At 36.7% G+C, this 22,552-nt stretch overlaps 2 protein-coding genes across 2 annotated transcripts; both read left to right on the top strand.

Moving 5' to 3' along the window:
• Window positions 1-200: 200 nt before the first annotated feature.
• Window positions 201-10,111, top strand: LOC308642138 (olfactory receptor 52E4-like; the record flags this gene model as incomplete). The annotated part of the gene is made up of 2 exons (XM_081280744.1): window positions 201-506; window positions 9,503-10,111. The coding sequence occupies 2 exons, from the start codon at window positions 201-203 to the stop codon at window positions 10,109-10,111; spliced, it is 915 nt and encodes a 304-aa protein (XP_081136870.1).
• Window positions 10,112-21,257: 11,146 nt separating this feature from the next.
• Window positions 21,258-22,199, top strand: LOC308642115 (olfactory receptor 52E5-like; the record flags this gene model as incomplete). Its single annotated transcript, XM_081280712.1, has 1 exon — window positions 21,258-22,199. The coding sequence occupies one exon, from the start codon at window positions 21,258-21,260 to the stop codon at window positions 22,197-22,199; it is 942 nt and encodes a 313-aa protein (XP_081136838.1).
• Window positions 22,200-22,552: the final 353 nt, after the last annotated feature.

Below are 22,552 nucleotides of genomic sequence, written 5' to 3' on the forward strand. Positions count from 1 at the left end.
GTCACTAGGATAATTTATGGAGAGTCAAAGGAAAGAAAAATAATCAAAGGCCTTTAGAGAAACATATTCCCATTATCAATCCTCTGTTCGTAGCCTTTTATTGTTTTGAATTTTGTAGAATTCAATGAAGTCTGGAGGCACTGCCCAATGGGAACTGGAAGCAATCTTTAAAGCCATGACTGCCCTCAGCCTGCAGTAGAATGTCTTCTGCCAATGCCTCTGAGTCCCATGCTTCCTCATTCCTGCTCTTGGGAATTCCAGGATTGGAGGCTGCACAGGTCTGGCTTGGTTTTCCTTTCTGTGTTGAGTACCTGACTGCTCTTGTGGGAAACCTTGTCATTCTGTTTGTGATCTGGACTGATCCTAGACTCCACCAACCCATGTTCTACTTTCTGGCCATGCTGTCAGTGATCTACCTGAGTCTCTCTACCTCTACCATTCCCAAGATGCTGGGAATCTTCTGGTTCAACATTCAGGAGCTGTGTTTTGGGTGCTGTGTTGCTCAAGTGGTTTTTTTTTGTGCACTTTTTCAATCATGGAGAGCATTGTACTTCTGGCTGTGGGCTTCAATCGTTATGTGGTTATTTGTAACCCTCTCAGGTACACCACAATCCTCACCAACAGAATCATTGGGGTGATTGCTGTGGCTGTGGTTCTGCGAAGCTTGTGCATGATTGCACCTATCATTTTTCTCCTCCTGAGGCTGCCTTACTGTGGGCATAGAATCATCCCTCATACCTACTGTGAGCACATGGGAGTGGCACGTCTGGCTTGTGCCAGCATCCATGCCAATGTCTATTATGGTCTAGGGAATATTTCTATCTTGTTCCTGGATGTGCTTCTAATCATCATCTCCTATGCTAAAATTTTATGCACTGTCTTCCGCCTCCCTTCCCAAGGTGCACACCTGAAGGCTCTCAACACCTGCAGTTCCCATATCTGTGTCATCTTAGCCTTCTTTGGCCCAGCTCTTTTCTCCTTCCTCACTCATCGTTTTGGTCATCACATCCCCCAGTATATCCATATCCTCCTGGCTAATCTCTATGTAGTCATCCCCCCTGCCCTCAACCCAGTCATTTATGGGATCAGAACCAAGCAGATCCAGGAGCGGGTGAAGAGTCTCTTTACTACAAAAGATTGAATGAGAGTAACTTATTTAGGTTATGGAAGCCAAAGACCTAAAAGACTGAAATTTATGATAAAAATTAATAAAGAAATTTCTTTTGTCAAATTGACCTTCAATTGTATATACATATTAGATATACATAAATACATATATATGAAATATTGACCACAGTTATTGGATTCGTGTGTTTTTGTGTGAGTACATATTCTCTATTGAATCCTAACACAGAATATGCCATGTAAGTGTAAGTTTCAAGGAGTAGAACTTGAATTCATTGAGGGAAGAACTTACGATTAGAACTATCTGACTATTGATCTCTTTAAGGTAATAACAAAATTTCCTTCATAGAGATATTTAATTAGAGGTCAAGTTAGGAGTTAAATTAACCAGGATGTAATTTGTCAATATTTACTAAAATTATGATACCGTGCTGACTTATGATGTAATTCTAGGAATATAATGTAAATTTTACTCACTGACAGGAGAACTGGAATTTGGGTAGTGATGATTCACACACAGAGGAGGTACCAGGTGTGAGATATGGGGGAGTTTAATCACACATTACAGAGAGAGCAAGAATGAATATTTATTTATTTGTGTACTGGTTTTTAACTGGATGACTTTGAACATCAAAATGTTTAAGAAATAAAGAACACTATTAATGAACTTCAAAAAAATGTGGGAAAATGGATGGTAATAGAAAACAAATTGTAAATAATCCTAAAAATTTGGGAGTATAGAAAGTTTAATATAATAAGATATATAAAATGGACAAGTAAATAAATAATAAGTTCATGGCTTTCAAAAATGTCAACAGAAAAGATAATGTTAATTTACAATAAAGAGCATTTTAAAGGAGTGAATAATGTAAGTAGAATATTGCTCAAGAAAAGATCAAATTGGACTTTGGAAGTCACTATTAACAGCATTTCACTCACTTCTATAACAATCCTAGTGATTTCTATTAACTTAACATAAAACAAATATTTTTTAAATGTTATTAATGAGGATCATCCAATTTCAATGAGAAGAGTTAATATAGAGGTAATTGTTAAAAATACTGTGTCCAAAAGATTTTATAATCATCAAGGATAATAATTACCAACCAAAAATCAAATAAAAAGACAACATTAAAATTTTCAAAAGAAAATCAGTGGGATTATAAAAGAACTATGATCATTATACACAATAAATTGGATGTAAGATGAAATTTTTCAGCCATAAACTGGAAAGTAATAATAACCAGTTAGGAATTTTATTTTTTGAAATTGCATTAATTTAAAATACATATTCAATAGATGAGCTAACAGCATATCATACCTAGATGAAGAGATAATGAACTGAGAGTTATCAAAATAACATCTATAATAACTCCTAGAGAAATAACTTGGTAGAAAATATGAAAAACAATAGAGATTTAGAAAATAATCAAGTTATATATATACGTGGGTCATAAAAGAGTTCAAATATAGGTTAGAAGCAATATTTTTAAATGAAGATTATAAAATTTATTAAAGAAATCAAGCCAAAAATTTAAAACATGATTTATTTAAAAAAAAATTCACCTAAGAGGGTCAAAGTAAAACCACTGGGAAATAGATAAAGAGAAAATTTCAAAACAGTCAAAGGGGTTGAGGGGAATATCTTCAATGAAGCAATAAGAAAACTAACAGCAAATATATTTTTTAAAAACTATGAAATAAAGAAAATGGTAAAATATTTCCAAAACTATAGTGGAAAAAATGAACTGCCAACCCAAATTTCTATGCCCAAGAATATATCTTCTTCGGTGTTAGAAATCCAAGTTGGAAGTTTATTTTTCTACTATATTTTTCAATAGCACTATGAAACATGATAAGTCCAACAACTGATGTTTTGGACTTTTCAACTCAAAGTATAAATTTAAGGTAAACCAGGTAAACAATGTGGAACAATCAATAATTTTTAAATCCTCTTGAGTTATGTATTGAATATAATAAATATTTCTGAGAGTTTATTTGCCCACTTGTTTTCATTTACAAATTATAACATAGATTCAAAAGATAAGAGCCAGACCATCTTAAAGAACTTTTTAGGGTTTATACTATTACAGTCCCAAATCCATTCTATAGCTTCACTAACCAGAGTTGTGGGATATGTGTACAAGAACAGGCAAACTGGTATAACAGTTTAGTACAGAAAAAACACATCCACATACAGACATTATTTAGGACAGACAGCACTGCAGAATACCCAAGAATGCATAGTGTTTTTATAGATGGGGCAGAGCCAAATGAGAAGCCAATTTAGATCCAGGGGATAGTGACTTGCCCTTGAATCACTGCCCTTTCAACATGATGTTTAACATTTTCCCATCAAGAGATGAGCTTATTTCCCTACCCCTTGAGTTTGGGCAGGAATATAACTTCTTTTGAAATCAGTAAATGTGATGCAAACAAAGGCTTAAAAAGAGCTTGTGAATTGGAGTTTCTTGCTGTAGACTTGAAACCCCAAAATTGTCATGAGTGAGTCCTAATTGACTTGCTGAACTGCAAAGGGCAATGAGGAAGAGCCCAGCATTCAGCTCTCTAATCTCTGGGGAAGTTAGATGAAACTGTCTTCCACCATCCAGCCAAACTATGACTTGACTTATAGCAAATGCTGGAAGAGATAGAGTGAGAGAGCCTAGACTGAAATAATTTCTCATCCAATCCAAAGAATCTTGAACCAAAAGGGTTGTACATTTTTTTTCTCATATGTGGAAGACTGAAGAAAAGAAAAGAAAAGAAAAGAAGTCTCATGAAAATAGAAGAAGGGGATCAGGAGGAAAGAAGATAAAGGGGAAGGAATGTACTAGAAAATAAAATTGATCAAATTATATTATGTGTACTCTGAATATGTCACAATGTATCCCACTATTATGTATAATTATGATACACCGATAAAATTAAAAATAGTTTTTTTAAAAAAAGAAAATATGTTTAAAAAGAATTACTCTTTTTAAGCAACTAACTTTACAGAAGTTTTTTTGTTTGGTTTGGTTTGGTTTTTTGTTTTTGTTTTTGTTTTTGTTTTTGTTTATGTCACTAAAGTTAAATGATGTAACAGAATGCAAAATGCAAACACCATGAGGCAAAAGTTTGGTTCATTGATCACATTACATAATCATCCCTGATGGTACCCAACCAAGGAGATATGAAGGTTTCCTATACAGGACACCAGTAAGATGGAGATGGTGATGAAAACAGTTATCATCCTTGTGTAAACCATATTAAGCCTTCATAGCTGCCTACAAGATGGGGTACAGCAAGAGTTAAATTAACCAGGATGTAATTTGTCAATATTTAGTAAAAATGTGGTACCATGCTGACTTATAATGTAATTCTAGGAATATAATATAAATTTTACTCATGTATATAAGAAGTCCTAACAAACACAAAATTTTCATTATAGTTTAAAGTAAAACTAACAAGAGTCATATTGGTAAAATATTCAACAAAGCAGCAGTGCATTGGACTTCAAAATCTTCAAGGAAGTAGGAGTATTGACTGTATTATGTCATGAGTATCAAAGTAGATTTGATTATTAGAGATAAGGAGTGGATATTATTCCAGTGGTATCAATGAGAATAAATGAGAAGTCTTCCTCGAGGCTTTTCAGTGTGAGGAGTTATAGTGGAAAAACATCCAATCCCTAAAAAGTTTTCAGAGAAACAGTGTCCTCACGGAATAGCCGGCGTTCTGTCTCACAAGTAAAATCAATAGAACATCAAAATGGTTTAAGGCAAAATTAATACTGCTGTTCATGAAAATTTGATTCCATAAGTCATAGTGGAATAATTTTTGGCATAGGACCAGATTACAATATATACAATCATATGGTGTTATTACCCTCAGGTCTGGAATTTTCATATTCCAAGAATAATGTTATTCAATATGCCTGAGCACTTCTAACATTTAAGGTATTATGCTAGATAAGGTGAGTTAAACACCACTGTAATAACAGTCCACTAGAATAATGGGAAAGATAGAAAACATTAAATTCAATTACACATGTCCATGTTATGATAATGTTTTACACTGATATGAAAATACAAGAGATCCAGAGATCATATCCATTTGGCTGATATGGAAGAATAACATTGGTTATTGAGGAACAGTTGAAAGGAAGTGGAAATAAGTAGTAGTTATGTTGTATGTAGGACTTTCAGTCACCAAATAAAAGGATATGCATTATGAAGTTAAGAAGTACAACTAAAGTTTAAAAGGATGATTGAGTACTGAGAAAAGGACTTTGGCAACAACAGTGCTTATTGTATCCTAAAATATCCATAGTATATCACGGACATAGTAGAGGTCATAGGAAGAAATTTTAAGCATAGACTGAATAGAGTTAGGCTCAATAGGGGAAAACAAATGGGGATACATTAGGGAAGATGGACTCAATGAGGGGAGGGCAGGAAAATAGAACATAATCTTCTCATTAATTAAAATGAATGAAATGAACAAGAGAATGTAGTGGATTAAACTGGAATCTCTTCTGGACCACACATATTGCCATCTCTATGGTAACAACTCAAAAAAGACTAAACTTAGAAGAAAAAAAAACAGCTGAATAATTCCATTGTCCATCAGTCCCTTTCACCTATAGTTAGAAAAATCAGAATCCGTGGCCTGCCCAGGTGGCACCATCAGGTCCACTTCACCACGTCTAGGAAGGGAGACCCTCAGGACACACTTCTGTGCTCTGGCTTAAAAAGACAATATCATGGTTTTCTTAGGAAAATGTAGATTTTTTCCACCATCAACCAAAAGAGCTAAACATGTGTTTTTCTGGAGACTTTATGTTCACCATAGTTATAAACTGGAAAGGAGACTCGCTGGCTTGAAAGAAGCTGAAGCCTTTATCTGAAGGCATGCCCTCTGCCAATAAACAGAGCTGCCCCCATCGGGTCTCATGTGCTGCCACAGACTCTACAGGGTCTGTTTGAAAGTTCTACTCCTTCTTCATCCTTTGAATCGTCAATTGTGACAGTAGACAAACTAAATCTGAATTTATAAATTTCTATTAAATAAAACAGAACAGTTGCCAAGGGCAGTTTCCTAAGATGTCATACTTTGAAGACATTATAGTATGAATTTAATATTTTCAGGGTTCCTGAGAGAGGCTGACTCAACATCATCTCCCAGACTCCCCAAATCAGAATATTTCCATTCCTCACATTCCATGCACATCTCCTGCCCTGCACTTAGGGGTTATATGTGGTACAGTGTTTCTCAGCAGATGCACCAGTGTGGGGACAAAGAGTTAGAGAGACTTAATAACCCTTGTCCATGTTTCTACCCAGAGGATTCTGAAGACTAAACTCAGGGATTCTGGGACATTCCTTAGGTTCACTGTAAAGTTTTTCTCTCTGTGACCAGGTAGGCTTGGGGCACAAAGACTTGAAGAGGCTTCCAAGCACCATCTTTTTTTTTATTGTTGGTTGTTCAAAACATTACATAGTTCTTAATATACCATATTTCACAGATTGATTCAAGTGGGTTATGAACTCCCATTTTTACCCCGTATACAGATTGCTGTGTCACATCAGTTACATTTCCATTGATTTACAAATTGCCTTTCTAGTGACTGATGTATTCTGCTGTCTATCCCATTCTCCACTATCCCCCCTCCCCTCCCCTCCCCTCCCCTCCCCTTCTCTCTCTCCACCCCCTCTACTATAAATCGTTTCTTCCACTTATATAATTTTTCTCCTACCCCTCCTTTCCTCTTATATGTAATTGTGTATAACCCTGAGGCTCACCTTCCAATTCCATGCAATTTCCCTTCTCTCTCCCTTTCCCTCCTGCCTATCATCCCTGTTTAATGTTAATCTTCTTCTCAAGCTCTACCCTGTCCTTGGTTACTCCCCTTATATCAAAGAAGACATTTGGCATTTGTTTTTTAAGGCTTGGCTAGCTTCGCTTAGCATAATCTGCTCTAATGCCATCCATTTCCCTCCAAATTCTATGATTTTGTCATTTCTTATTGCAGAGTAATACTCCATTGTGTATAAATGCCACATTTTTTAATCCATTCATCTATTGAAGGGCTTCTAGGTTGGTTCCACAATCTTGCTATCGTGAATTGTGCTGCTATGAACATCGATGTAGCAGTGTCCCTGTAGCATGCTCTTGTTAGGTCTTTAGGGAATAGACGGAGAAGGGGAGTAGCTCATCTTTAAGAACCTGGGTCATGTTGCAAATATGCTCCAAGTTAGAGCTGGGAAAAGAAATGTGAGAGGTAAGAATGCTTGAACAGGGCAAGCACAATGCTACAAAGAGGAGAAGGAAAGGACAAATGAAAGAAAAAGACAAGGAGCCTCCCTTTTGCCAAAAAGTTATCCCAAGTGCCATTATCTTCACCGACAAATGCATTAGAGCATCTAGGATTGTACAGCGTCCACAGCTGAGGACTGTGGCATACCAACGAGTAACACGCATATACAGAATTTCTTTTGTATTTTTGTCCTTTGCCCTTTATCTCCATTTCTATCATTTTCCCTCTCTTTCTTTCTATTATACACCACCCACTGGCCAACACACATACAAATACTCAGATACCCAGTACACTTGCTCTAGACAGATGCCACAAATATAATCATATTGACACCAACTGTCAAAAATAATGAAAATTGCTCAGACTAGCAAATTTACATATTACAGGGGGAAAGGCCAGCAACTAAACTCACTCTGGTTTATATAAGACAGAAAGACACCCCTATAGGACACTGTCATATATTTGAGTTGGGGGTGGAATGGTGATTAATGTCAATTTCCAAATGGAATGACAAATATTTGGTCTGCACTATGTTCTTCAAGTTTTATCAACTTTATGAAACCAATTCCAAGCCTTTATCTGTATAAATCAATACACTGCTACAGCAGCCAAACTGAGCCTGCCTCCCTAACCTCTTTCATGACTCAGTCTTGAAAATGCAGAAATAAACCGTGCACTATACACCTGTAATCTCAACAGCTCAGGAGGCTGAGGCAGGAGGATCATAAGTTAAAAGCCATCCACAGCAACTTAGTGAAGCTCTAAGCAACTTATCAAGATCCTGTCTCAAAATAAAATATAAAATGATCTGGGGATGTGGCTCAGTGTTTAAGCACCCCTGGATTCAATCCCCAGTACCAAAAAAAGAAAAAGTGCTTAAATAGAGATTATTATCCACACTCATCAACTGCCTTGGTTCCACGGAGTTTAGGAGATTAAAGAAAGAACACAGTTCCCCTCAAAGTGAGCAAAGTAGGGTTATGTTAATATTAATAAAGATTTAAAGATAAGTATAAATGCCTGGCCCAACAACACTCTCTCTTTGGTCTCATCTGTGACAATCATCATTCCCACCTCCTTCATACATACCATCTGAGAGTCAAAGATGACTTAATTATGAATGAAGGCCTTTTAAAAAGAAGCCTGTTATTTTTGCTACCATGTGATTTACTGTGTTAATATTGGGGCTAAAGGAAAATATAATATTGGGAGGCATTGATAATATGAATACTATTTTGGAATACTCTGTGAGCTAGTTCCTTGATTTACATTGATCTTATCCGCCATTAAAAAAATGAACAATGTTACTTAGATTTATTGTTTCCAATGTTATGGGAACAGAAACTAATCTGGAAAGTGAAAGAAATTTGCCTAAAAGTTTCCAGAAAGCAAATGATACAGCAAGATTTAAGCCATTTTAAGTTTGAATGGGTTCAAAGTACCAACACACTTAATAGCATACTAGAGTCAGAGAAATAGACTAGACAGAAGAGAAAAAGACACCACAGGCTCAGTGATCTTAGCATTGGTGGACAGTAGAAGGGTAAGATCTTCAACTATTATAAATCTGGATTTTGAAATGGACTGTAGGGCTGGGATCTTTGTACCCACCTAAAGCAGGATGAATGTGTCACTTTGCCTTCCAGAAAAAATCTTCTGGATCACACTGTCTGCCATTGTTTGTGGCTCACAGCTGCATCGGGAAAGAGGCAAGCACCCTGGTCTAAACTGCCACAGGGTAAGTGTCCGGATATGCAATGAAAGACTGGTCTCCTATGCCATTTCCCTGGAAACTTCTTCCTCTGCTAGTGAAGGGTCATACTGAAAATCTCCCCCCTGAAGATGAGACTACTCTGAACTTAAATTCCATGACCTACCACCCTAGCTATTTCCTCAGACTAGTCCAAGTTGTACAAGCAGCTTCTCTCTGATTTCTCAGTCTGGCTTCTTTCCCACAATACTGGAAAATATTGTGCCCTCCCTCAAACATGTACAATACTCTCCAGTTTCCCAAAAATGATGGGCATCTTCTGGTTCAGTCTCCAAGAGATCAGTTTTGGGGGTTGCCTTGCTTAGATGTTCTTCATCCACAAGTTCACTGGCATGGAGACTGTTTTGCTGGTGGTCATCTGCAATCCTCTCCACTACACGGTGATCCTCACCAATAAAACCATCAGCATTCTAGCCTCTGTTGTCATTGGAAGAAATTTAATTCTTGTAACCCCATTTGTATTTCTCATTCTGCGACTGCCCTTCTGTGGGAATCACATCATGCCTCATACATACTGTGAGCACATGGGTCTTGCCCAACTGGCCTGTGCCCCCATCAAGGTCAACATAATCTATGGGCTTATGATGATTTCTAATATTATTGTGGATGTGATCCTGATTGCCTCTTCCTATGTGCTTATCCTCCAAGCTGACTTCCGTCTTCCCTCTCAAGATGCACGACTAAAGGCTGTCAATACTTGTGGTTCCCATGTCTGTGTCATGCTGTGCTTTTACACACCAGCCTTTTTTTCTTTTATGACTCATCGCTTTGGCCATAACATTCCCCAGTACATCCATATTCTTTTGACTAATCTATATGTGGTCATCCCACCTGCCCTTAACCCTGTCATTTATGGTGTTAGGACCAAGCAGATCCGAGAGCATGTTGTAAAGATATTTGTACAAAAAGAATAATTCTATATAAAATTTGGGTAAACATATCTATATGCAATTCAAGTTATAATAATTTAGCTCCATTTTAAATATTTTATACCACCAGTTTCGGGTTTACATCTTTCATTTGTATTGGAAGTGGTTTATTTTTTTTCTTTTTTATTGGTTGTTCAAAACATTACAAAGCTCTTGACATATCATATTTCATACATTAGATTCAAGTGGGTTATGAACTCCCATTTTTACCCCAAATACAGATTGCAGAATCACATCGGTTACACATCCACATTTTTACATAATGCCTTAGTAACTGTGGAAGTGGTTTAGTATTAACAGCAAAACTTCTTTTGCTGCCCGTTCTCCTCATCTCCTTCCCATATCTGGACAAAAGTAAAAAAGACTAATAGAGAAGATGCTGGAGGTGTCAGTAGCCTTGAAGTATGACTCTCTCCATCTCTCCATATATCTTCTCATGCAGTAAACTTGGATCCCAGAAGAGAACAGATCCAATAATATGTTAGATGAAGAAATAAGGTTCAGTCCATGGGATAATGGCAATGTCTGGATGAAATCATCTAATGCCCCAATTTTCTATCCTTAACAGAGATACCAAATTTTATCTTCCTCTCTAGAATCTTTGATTTATTTTTATTTTAATGTTCTGTCTTATTCTTACTCTGATTTCCAATATTCAGTCCTATTTCCATACTCTAGATCTGAGAATGGTGTCTTTGCTTTAAAATAAGTCAAAGGAGCACTGAACCGAAATTTGTGACTGACTATAGAACTCTTGCTTAAAACTCAGAAGTGTCCTTCATGTCCTGTACTTTGGAAACATTTTCTATGACTGCATGATAATATATAAAATACCAAAAAACATGCCACAAAAGTTTATTAGGAAATAGGGCAAGTATAACCAAGAAGTTAGAAGAGGAACACTATTCAGTTCCTGTGAACTTGGGCAAATCTTGGCATTAAATTTGACCCCAGCTAATACAATTCCTGTAGCCCATAGCCCTTGTGAAATTTCTGTCTATGTGCATGGGTTAAAGTTTGGTTTGAGGGTTTTTTGTTGTTGTTGTTTTGTTTTGCATATTTGTATTGATTTACTACCTCCACTTCAAATTTCTAAAATTTTGATAGGAACATCAATTTTTAAAGATGGAAATACATTTAACCTTATCCATCCCATTATCTTATGAGTAAAAAGACTGAGGTCAAAAGAAACACAAGAGCTAATGTACACAAAAGAGATAATATCACACTCATCTTTAATATAGTTTTCACATACAATAGAAGGAAGATCACTCAGATAAATCCTTTTGTTCAGAAATTCTTAACTCTTATAGAAGATTTGAGTAAAAAATATTCTATGTAAATATGTGAGGTCACACCATGGCCCTCAGGTAGAGATATCTAGAAAAATGGAAAACAGAAAGTAGCCTAGAGTTAGTGTTGATAATGAAGAGCTAGACTCAAGAATTTTTGTGTGGGAGCAACAGATCACAAATAAACAGTGACTGAACTTGATCTTGTCTTTCTCACTGTGGTCCACAATACTGAGTGGTAAGTATCCTCATCAATATCTATAACACACACAAACATGCTAAATAAAAGGGTTTCTTCTTTCAGTGATATTAAGAAGTCTGTAGCATGTGTAAGGCAATTTTCCAGTTAAATGTATTTATGGAAATGCGAAAAGCTTAAACATAATAGTGCATACAGTGTGGATTGAAGCACATAGTAATGATGGCTCTGAAGTGGTTCATAATCAAACTGCAATACCAAATTTACACCTGGGGATGTAGCACAGTGATAGAGAATCTGTCTAGCATAAGCAAAGCATTGAATTCAATCCCTAGTACACCAGGGGGAAAAGAAAGAAAATGCTTAGACCTGGCTAAGCAGAGTCCCTGATCTGGGTTTTCTTGTCAGGAAAACTTTTTGTGCTTTGGAGTAGCTTCCTCAAAATTTTAGAAGTCCAGACTGGTGCATGATAACAACAAGGCTCTCTGGGTTGTATGCCCTGACCCTGAATCAAACATAGAAGTCCAATTCTCCTCCTTAGAGAACTCTGTTACTATCTTCTTCCTATAACCACCAGCTTGTGGAGTTACCCATTTTCCCAAAGAAGTTCTGTGATTTCTGCCTATTGGGCTGTCCTGTGTTCTCATGGCTGAGACTTGGCTTCAAGAGAATGGTTTGGTGACCAGATGAGATTCCCTCTTGATAGTATAGTTTTCTTTCATGGCATCACACAAGATGAGGCCACCATAAGGTGTTGCTGTGCTAATATAGGGTGATTCTTAGATCAGACCCAAGATGTAGTCAAGACTCTGATTTACCAAAGTTTCACCGTTGAACCTTGGACTCAAGCCATGTGTTAGGGCTGTATGTTGTATCTCACTCATCTGTTTCCAAAAGCAAACACTGCCTTCTATCTTTAATGCTCATGGTGGCAGAAAGAACAGAAGACATTACCATCCCCCAACCCACAACCCTGGCACCAGGACACAGAGTGGTCATTACAACCCCCACAGCAGTTTCCACATAAACTGTCAGGTATTTGCACAGAAGTGGCTGCATTAGCCTTTTTTTATGTACCAAGGATTGAACCCAGGGATGCCATGCTACTGCAAAGTCTTTGAGATCATTACTCTGCAATGCCACCATGTACTTTGTCCTGATTGATCCTCTGTGTATGGAGGAGACTGTTAATCCCACCCTGCCCCACAACACATCACCCCCTACTCCAGCTGGTGGCACTATGCGAACAGAAGCATTATGGTCAACATTAAAACAGATCCCCTAGAAATGCAGAAACCAGGGTCTAAATAGTTCAAGTGGTGGAAAGATATTTTTCTACAGTTATGCTATAAAGTTTCTAACAAAAAATTAACATGAACAGTAAAAATGATCATTCACATTTGAGAGAGAGCATGGGAGGAATAGACAAACTCTAGATAGGATAGAGGGGTGGGAGGGGAAGGGAGGGGGCAGGGTGTTAAAAATGATGGTGGAATGTGATGATCATTATTATTCAAAGTACAGGTATGAAGACAGGAATTGGTGTGAATATACTATGTATACAACCAGAGATATGAAAAATTGTGCTATATATGTGTAATAAGAATTATAATGCATTCTGCTGTCATATATAAATAATTAAAAAAAGATTGCTATGGTTAAGCCTGGTATTTGTAGTCAACACCAATGAAGCACTAAAAGAAACTTTGAGCCAGGCATGATGGCATGTGCTTGTAACCCTAGTGGCTTGGGAAACTGAGGCAGGAGGATCCCAAGTTCAAAGCCAGCTTCAGCAACTTACTGATGCCCGAACCAAGTTATTTTTTATAATGAGACCCTGTCTCATAATAAAAAATAAAAATGAACTAGAGATATGGCTCAATTGTTAAGCACCACTTTAATTAGCACTAAAATTTAATTAATTGATTGATTAATTAAGTTTAAATATAGGAATCTACAGAAAAAGTTTAAGACTGCTTTGTCAGTATTAGTCAAGTCTCCAGGGAAAAAAAAAGTTGACAAATTCAACTTGAGCCCCTAAACTTGCCCAAGTATGTGAACATTTTAGGGAAACCACAAGGGACATTAGGGACAGTAATTGTAGGATAATAACAGCTCCTCACTGGAAGAGGAGCAGGGGTTCCTGGAATCTAGAGCCCAAGAGAGCATTCTGGAAAAACCTAAATGTCAGGAATCGAGATTGATTGTGAGGCCCATGGGGACACTAAGGACATCATCAGTGAGGGAGCAGGCAGAACCAGAACAAATATCTTAACCGCAGTCTCCTGCTGCCCTCCTGTTGGCATGTTCCCTTTTCTGAATCCAACCTGATGCCGTCGATCAAAGGAAACTATCACTGAAGTACGTAGTCCTGAGTCCTCAGGAGAGTACAGAGTATACCTGGAGAGACAAAGGAGGTCACAGACAGCACACTGGCCCAAATACGTGAAGAGCTGAAGGAAAACAGACATTCATGAAGACCAGAATTTTTATATATTCCCTTTGCAATTACTTCTTTGCTCTTTATTTCAGGATTTTTGTCTCTAATACTAGATACTGTGTCCCTTTTTGTTCTGAGTTATTAGAATAGTTTTGCATTATTTTAGATAATCCAAGAGTTAACTAAAGTGATGTTGATTTAAAAAAATCATTTACACTAATACACTTTGAATTCAAATCTAGTATGTTTGCACTGAGGTTGACATGGGAAAAACGAAACAAACCTTGTAATCACCACACATATTACCTGCTTATACTCCTAGGTTTCTCACACAATTTTATAGAACTAATTATACAAGGTCCAAAGTGGTGTGAAGAAACATTTGAAATGTTAAGAGTATCCTTTCCTATTAGAGTATTCACAGATATTGAAGAAAACATTGCACTTTCTAAAGCTTTGATGAATGTTGTAATTTAAACACATGAACATAATAATGTATGGTGAGACTATCAAACTTTATAAATAATAACTAAATTATCAGGAAAAGTTACCTATGTCCTTTATATTTGGTTGTCCATCATAGTTATACAAAGTAGTGGTGTTCATTTTGACAGATTCATAAAAGCATATAACATAGTTTAATCCATTGCAATCCCCAGTACTTCCTCTTTCCTGCTTCACATTACTGTATTTCATAAGAAATAAGTGCTTCCTCAGGATAAGATTGTTTTAACCTTGGAGATATGCAAGCAAAGATATGCCTAAAATACCTTCAACGTTTGCAGTTAGCATGATAGCTCACAGAAAAATTCACATTATTTGTTTAAAAACTGTAGTTGATTTGATGATTACATATCCATATTCCTCAAAAGACAAAAAAATTGTTAATTTAGCTTTAATTTATTACCCATTTATTAATATTATTATTTATTTTATTTAACATCTAATTATTATATTGTCTCAGCAGAAATTCAACAAATGTAGACTCAATTGTTCAAGGAGCTTCAGTTTGGCATATGAGCATTACTGACATCTAGTGGTCAAACTAAATGCATTTCTTGAATGAATAAATAAGGGTCCTTTACATGAGCAATCTAGTAAACTAAAAAGGTAACTGCTATTGGTCCATCTGATATTTAATCTGGTTTTGAACACCAATAACTTCTATTTAAAATAAGTAATAAGAATGGTGTTCATTTCAATAAGTGTATGGATCTGTTTTCAAACACACTGCTACTCTAGCCACATAAATTCTTTCACTTGTTAGAAAAATTATGTATATTGTCATTTTTATGACTCCCGGGTGTTTTACAGAGAAGCATTAGTTGCAGAGAGGTTAATGAAATGTTTTATCAACTATCAAATTACAGAAAATAGGTCTAAAGTTAAAGTAACCATAAACTATCTCTGATTTCCAAGTGTTAACTGTAAAGATAAGGTTGTTAAAAATTATAAAAATTTCCAGTGTTTGTTTATCAATAAATGCCTAATAGTTTCTGAGAACTTTGCAAGAATTACATTATTATATAGTTACAGAAATCCTATATGTTGACACAATATTTTATCATTTTCCATGTGAGTAAACCAAAACTAGGACTTAGAATGTCACATGAAGTAGATCAAAATCGTAGAAAAAAATTAGTGGATCGGAAGTTATGTTTTTAATCTGTTCTCTAAACTTATTCCCTTTATATAAATATATATTTATTTTTATGTTTCTCTAAATTAATAACATATAGAGAGTTAGAGTCACTAAATGCTCACAGAAATCATGTAATATAATTCTTCAGTTATAAACCTTGAGATATATATAGTTCAAGGTTTGGAAACTAGTTAGAATCATATCTCTGCTACTTATCTATATTTCTGAGTTAACTTTGAGGAGCTTCTGGGTTTTCCTACAGTGCTCTTTTTTTGCCTGTGCTGACTCTCTGCCAAAAGTAACTGTTCATTGAGTGAAACATTGGGATTTAAAGAGTTGGTGTGAGGCCACTATTCCACCATTTCTGACTAGACTTATGGGACCTGTTTAGGAGAGAATACTCACTAGAGGTTGCACAGATAGCAAGTGACTGGGAACCAGAAGTCTCTGACTAGAAAACAGAGCTCTGTCCTCTGGGATATGAAAAGCTCTATCCTAGGTCCAGAGACACCACCTGCTTGTGAAGGCTTTTCCCAGCGGACTAGAGTGGCTGTCAAATTTCTTGGCCCTGGCTTGTGAGAACTCAGTCACATTTAGTTTGCAGTCTGTGGCATCCAGTCCTTGAGGAATGACTTTTCAGATGCTGAGCAGAAGTAGGTGAGTCAGCTCCCCTGGTTTTGTTGAAAGGGGGCTCCAGTGACAATAACCAAAGTGATCCTGGGGGTGGTAGCGCTCCAGTGAATCAGCCAGTGCTTCTGTGGAGGGCCATTTCCAAGGTCTGCAGGAAGAGAGAGAGGAGTCATGTTGAGAATAATCTAGATCAATTGCCACAAGGCAGACACTACACAGAAGCACACAGCAAAACATGCACAGTGACAAACAAGCAATCCAGTTTTAGCAAATGCAGGAGCATATGTGTAGACACAAACATTTGAACAGATGCTGTTATATGAGAACACTCATTATAATCTGCCAGTTGTCATGATTAATGTTTTTCTTTCTCTAAATCCTTTCATTTTGTCACTCAGAAGAGAAGCTCTTAGTAGTCAGTCATTCCAGGAGGAGAAGATTTGTAGCATATTCAAAAATGGAGAACGATGGGTTGCAGGATGGGAAGCCTTTAAGCCTGGGTAGAGAGGTTATTAAATATTCTGCCTCTGAGGATGGAAGCCAGTCACTAGGAAGATTTCAACATAGCTGAACTGGAGAATTGAATGTCTGAAAGGGGAAGAGAGGTTCAGAAAGTTATGGTGGAGAAAACCTTAGACAACATGCATGAAAGTGCATATTAAAAAGAAAAAACTACAAAGTATATAAAAGGTGAAAATTATTGCATTAGTAGTGGTCACAATGATGCTATCAGTTTGCAAAGAAGTGGTGACATAGTAGAACTTTATTTTATTTTATTTTATTCTGCTGCTGCTAACCTTATTAAATATTCTGAATTTGTCATATATTTAGAATATCAAAGAAATTTTAGAAAGAATATTAATAAATAAGAGGATTCTAATGACTGCGGAAATCTTGTTTGAGACCAGGAAGCAAAATACTGCAATGCTAGGATTTAAGCCCCATGAATTTGAGGACTGTGATTAAATGGCTGGTGTACACCTGCATTTGGAGCAGCACCTGCCACAGCATGCTATAAACGTTTCTCTTATGGAAACTTCTGTAATATACCTGATGGGGTCAGAAAATGGTAGTAGTGATTAAGTTTGCAGAGAATTCTGAATATAGAAGTTGGGAGACTTAAGTGACTAGAAGCAGCTAGAACATGTAACAATTTATAAGGTTTTAGGACATTGACACATGAGCTGTATTCCATATTAAAAACAATATAATAAATAAATCCACGTGAAATTAACATCAACTCCCACCCACTCATTCTAAGTGCTGTCATAAGGAGTCAACGGGATTTATAAAATATATATACATATAAATATAGAAGATATATATATATATAAATTTTTGAGGATGTATCTATACATATCCTCAAATCCTTTCCCTTAGCCCCACACAGAGTTCTGCTCCCTTCTCCCTTCTCATAGCATGTGAATCACTGCTTCCGAATCTCAATGATTAATCTCATTAATAATTAAGGTTCATATGTTGATCAATTAGATGCTTTTCAAAAGTGAAAAATATGAAGGAATTTTGGTGAAAAGAAATCAATTAGGGGGAGTTGTGGTAAAAGATATCCTGTTAAGTAAGAGAAAGAAAAACTGATTGAATAGTAGTTTCTGAAGATTAAGCCTACTAAATTATTTTTAAATTGACCTGCTCTAGACAACCTCCATCAATAGCAGCAGGGTACACCATAATATCATCTCCAATCCAATATCAGTGATAAACATGTAAGTGATTTGGCTACATGTATTCATACTTGCTTTAATACACTTTCTCAGTGCCAGCAGATTATGGTTTTTGAATTGCAGTTGAATCATGTTACTGAATCTTAAAGCTTACATTCTTTTCCATCGTTCCTAAGACAAGATAAAACTTCTTGGACTAACCACAAGAGCCTACATTCTGGTTTTCTACTCACTCTCATCTCATCGATTCTGTGCCATCTTTCTCAGCCAGGGTCACGCTGACCTTCCATTCCTTCATCTTTGCCATGTCATTCCTCACCACTCAAATCTTTTCCTATTCTTTTACATAAACTAGAATTTTTTTCTCCCCAACTCACCCTTCCATGTATCCATTCTCATCCTTCTGCTGTCAATTCAGCCAAAGCTCCTCAAGAAATCATTCCCCAAAAGTAATGACCAGGTTAGTTAAGCCTCTAGTGTACAGCAACTCCTCTTTGTAATCCAGTTGCCACTTTACTTAAATGATCTGATCAGTGTTGGTCCTCCTTGCTAACCTATTTGACCCACAAGAGCAAGACCAGTCTGTCTAGCTCCTTGAACATTGATACTGTGTACCCAGTGATTATCTAGTATTTAAGTGCACTTGAATGAAGAATTGATGAGTGTTTAGAACTGAAGAGAGAGGGAATGTAGAGAAGAGGAAAGTACTGAGGATGACTCCAGAGATTCTTTCCTGGGACAATGTGTATATCACACCATTAAGTACGGTAGAGGAAAAAGGAAGAGGAATGGTTTCAGAGTGGAGATGATCAAGTTGAAATGACCTTTATTAAATAAGATGTTACATCTGTGGAAGTTATTATGTAAGCAGCTGATGAAGCCCGGGGCCACAGTTTGCAACCCCAGAAGATGAAGATTTCACTTGCTTCTATAATGAATTTGATTTAAAAAGAAAAAAAAAACTATTTCAACATCCAACACAGGACAAAGGCTACTTTAGACATTAAACCTAGAAATATTTTTTTCATTGATAAGAGAATTACTAGAAATTTTTCATTTGCCGAGTTTAACTATGAAAATGTTACTGAGGTTATTGGGAGTTAATTCACTGTGACGGTGTTAGTGGGCAAATACTAACACCAAAGCTAGTTTAAAACATTAAGGAAACAATACAATTTTCCAATGCTAATTTTTTTCTTTTTAGTTATTTAATAGGTTCCTACGTATACATAACATTAGAATTTATTTTGACAGAATTTTAAATGCAGGGAGTACAGTTTGCTCCAATTCAGTGGCCAGTACTTACCCTTGCCCTCTGCCTCCACCCTCCCCTGTTCCCTTTCCTCTACCCTACTGATCTTTCCATTTATCTACATTCTTTTTATTAGTATCTTGTGGCATAATGGTAAAATTCACTGTAATATATTCATATGGGTATATGGAAAAGTTAGGTCAGATTCATTCCGTTCTTTTTCCCTTACCCCTACTATCCATTCTCTATCTCAATTTCCTTTTTCCAAAGCTAATATCTTTAGAAAATATAGTTCTTGTAATAAGTATAACCTAAAGGTTAAAAAGAACAACCATTTGATTGAATGTAGCATATTACAGAAGAGGACATGAATTTAAAGTCATAGAAAGCTGTGAAAGTATAAAATAAAATATAAATGTTGCTGCTTTTGCTGGTTTTTACCATTGTGTTCCTAATGCAGCCAATTTTAGGTGTTCCTTATTCATTCTTATTTTGCTGATAAGGAAAAATTATTTAGCTTTAGTCTTTAAGTTTTTTTTCTGCTAAGTTCTTTCTGCAGCTTCTTCATTGAGATAACTAATATTATTGAGATGCATAACCTCTATTTTTATTTAATCTTTATAATTAGCATAGAGAAATTAAACATGTGGTTGGTCTTTCTAGAGGCGTTAGATTGAAGGACGTATGAAGAATGAAAAACCACATAGGACAATGTGGAAATAGCTCAAAAGAACAAAGATGGTCAGATGTTTCATAACAGTAAAAATGAAAATAGTTAGAAAAACAAAAAGTTGATCATGGATATAAATAGAACTTTCCAAAACTTAGCCAATGGGACACAATAACTATACATGGAATGTCTAAAGATATGTCACTTTCTAGGTACAACTAGCCCAGTCTCTATCCAAATCCCACCTAGAACCCATTCACAGAATATACATTGTCAAATTTCTAATAATGTCCTACCTAGACTCATGCACACCTAAGCACCACATCATTTTACAGCTTGCCTCCATGTCATAGGGGAAATTAAAACATAAGTAGAACACAAGGCACCAGACATCTTCAATTATTATAGTAAACTAGCCTGCAGCCAACTTAGACATATCATTTCCCATCACTATATCAGAAACTAGCTACAAAATTAATATAAACTAGACTGTTCTCAGGTTGAGGTCTTGATCTAACTTTAAAAAGACAGAGACATTGCCAGTGCCACTTCCCAGGTAGTATGAAGGGATTGTCCATTTACATAACATGTCATGAAGATGATAGAATAAATTATAAAAGGCTCTGAAAACTATCTGGGTGAATCCAGTGTTTTCTGTTCAGCTAAGGAACGTAATGTGGTGAAGGACACAATTTTTTAGTTCTACGAAGGAACATTGTTTTCTTGAAATTATATAATAACCCCCAGTTGCATCTAAGTATCGGTTATCCAATCCTCCACTTTTTCTGGATTTTCTCCCAGATAGCCTCTTCATAATTTCTCAGGAATATTTTACAAGAAAATATCATTGCTCAAACCACCAGACAGGTTGGGTTATCATCTCCCCCACAAACACTGTATCATAATCTGATGATATTTTACACACACATACACACACACACACACAAACACACAATCTCAGTTATTCTTTACATCCTCATTAGTAATTATAACCAACAGTGAGTATTTGCTAATTTAATACCATATGCAGTTTCTTCCTTAGGGACTGACAGGACAAAAGAGATGGAAAGTTCAGGATTGTTGTTATATTTACAAATTTTACACATGGATTTTCTACAGATGAGGTAAATATTTCAAAGAAAATGTATCTGTTAACTGTCCTTGATATTCCCTCTCTAGGTCTCCTCTGCTGTGTTATGGAATTAAAGAATGGACGTCCCATTTCTCCAAGAAATAGACAACATGCTATGACAGAAGTCAGGGTCTGTCCCTGGAAGCACGAAAACTCCTGTTAGAAATGTGCCTATAACCAATTCCCACCAACATGCTCCAGATCAACAGCACACAGTTCCACCCGTACTCCTTTCTTCTGATAGGTATCCCAGGGTTGGAAGATATGCACATGTGGATCGGCTTTCCTTTCTTTGCAGTATATCTGATAGCCCTGCTAGGGAACATCATTATCTTGTTTGTGATTCAGACTGAACGCAGCCTCCATCAACCAATGTTTTACTTTCTGGCCATGTTGGCCTGCACTGATCTGGGCTTGTCCACAGCTGCCATCCCCAAGATGCTAGGCATTTTCTGGTTCAATCTCAGAGAGATTGTGTTTGGTGCCTGCATCACACAGATGTACACCATCCACATTTGCACTGGCCTGGAATCTGTGGTGCTGACAGTCATGGCCATAGATCGCTATATTGCCATCTGCAACCCCCTAAGATACACCATGATCCTCACCAACAAGGTGATAGCCATTCTGGGCATAGTCATCATAGTTAGGAATTTGGTGTTTATGACTCCTTTCATATTTCTCATCCTGAGATTGCCTTTCTGTGGTGTCCGGATTATCCCCCATACCTACTGTGAACACATGGGTTTGGCAAAGTTAGCTTGTGCCAGTATTAGAGTCAATGTTATTTATGGCTTCATTGCTTTCTCAGTGGGATTCATTGACCTTTCAGTGATTGGATTTTCTTATATTCAAATTCTCCAAGCAGTCTTCCATCTCCCATCCTGGGATACCCGGATGAAGGCACTCAGCACCTGTGGCTCCCATGTCTGTGTCATATTGGCCTTCTACCTGCCAGCCCTCTTTTCCTTCATGACACATCGCTTTGGCCACAATGTCCCCCACTATATCCACATACTTTTGGCAAATCTGTATGTGGTTGTTCCCCCTGCCCTTAACCCTGTTATCTATGGGGTCAGGACAAAACAGATACGAGAGAGAGTTCTAATGATGCTTCATCCTAAAAGCCATTGACATTTAGCCCCAGGAGTATCTTCCACAGTAGTCCAATAAGGAAATAATGAGATCATACCAGAAGTAGAAACTGAAAATATTTTTGTTAAACAGTAAGTCAATAATGAGATCATAAATAGCAGGAACATTTTTGTTTAACTCCTCTGACATTCCCACACAAGCCAATCACATTATGTGTCCCTCCATTGCCCATAACTCCAGTACACCCATTGAAAGGCATAGCATAGAGATTCCACAACAATCTCTCTACTATGATCCATGAAGAGTACAAAACAATATTCATGTTTAAGCCTACTGGTATCTCAAAATTCCTGAAGGGAGTAAGAGGTTTTGCCAAAACTTGTTGCAGCAAC

Source organism: Spermophilus citellus, assembly GCF_964194105.1.
Source record: "Spermophilus citellus genome assembly, chromosome: 2".
Lineage (NCBI taxonomy): Eukaryota > Metazoa > Chordata > Mammalia > Rodentia > Sciuridae > Spermophilus > Spermophilus citellus.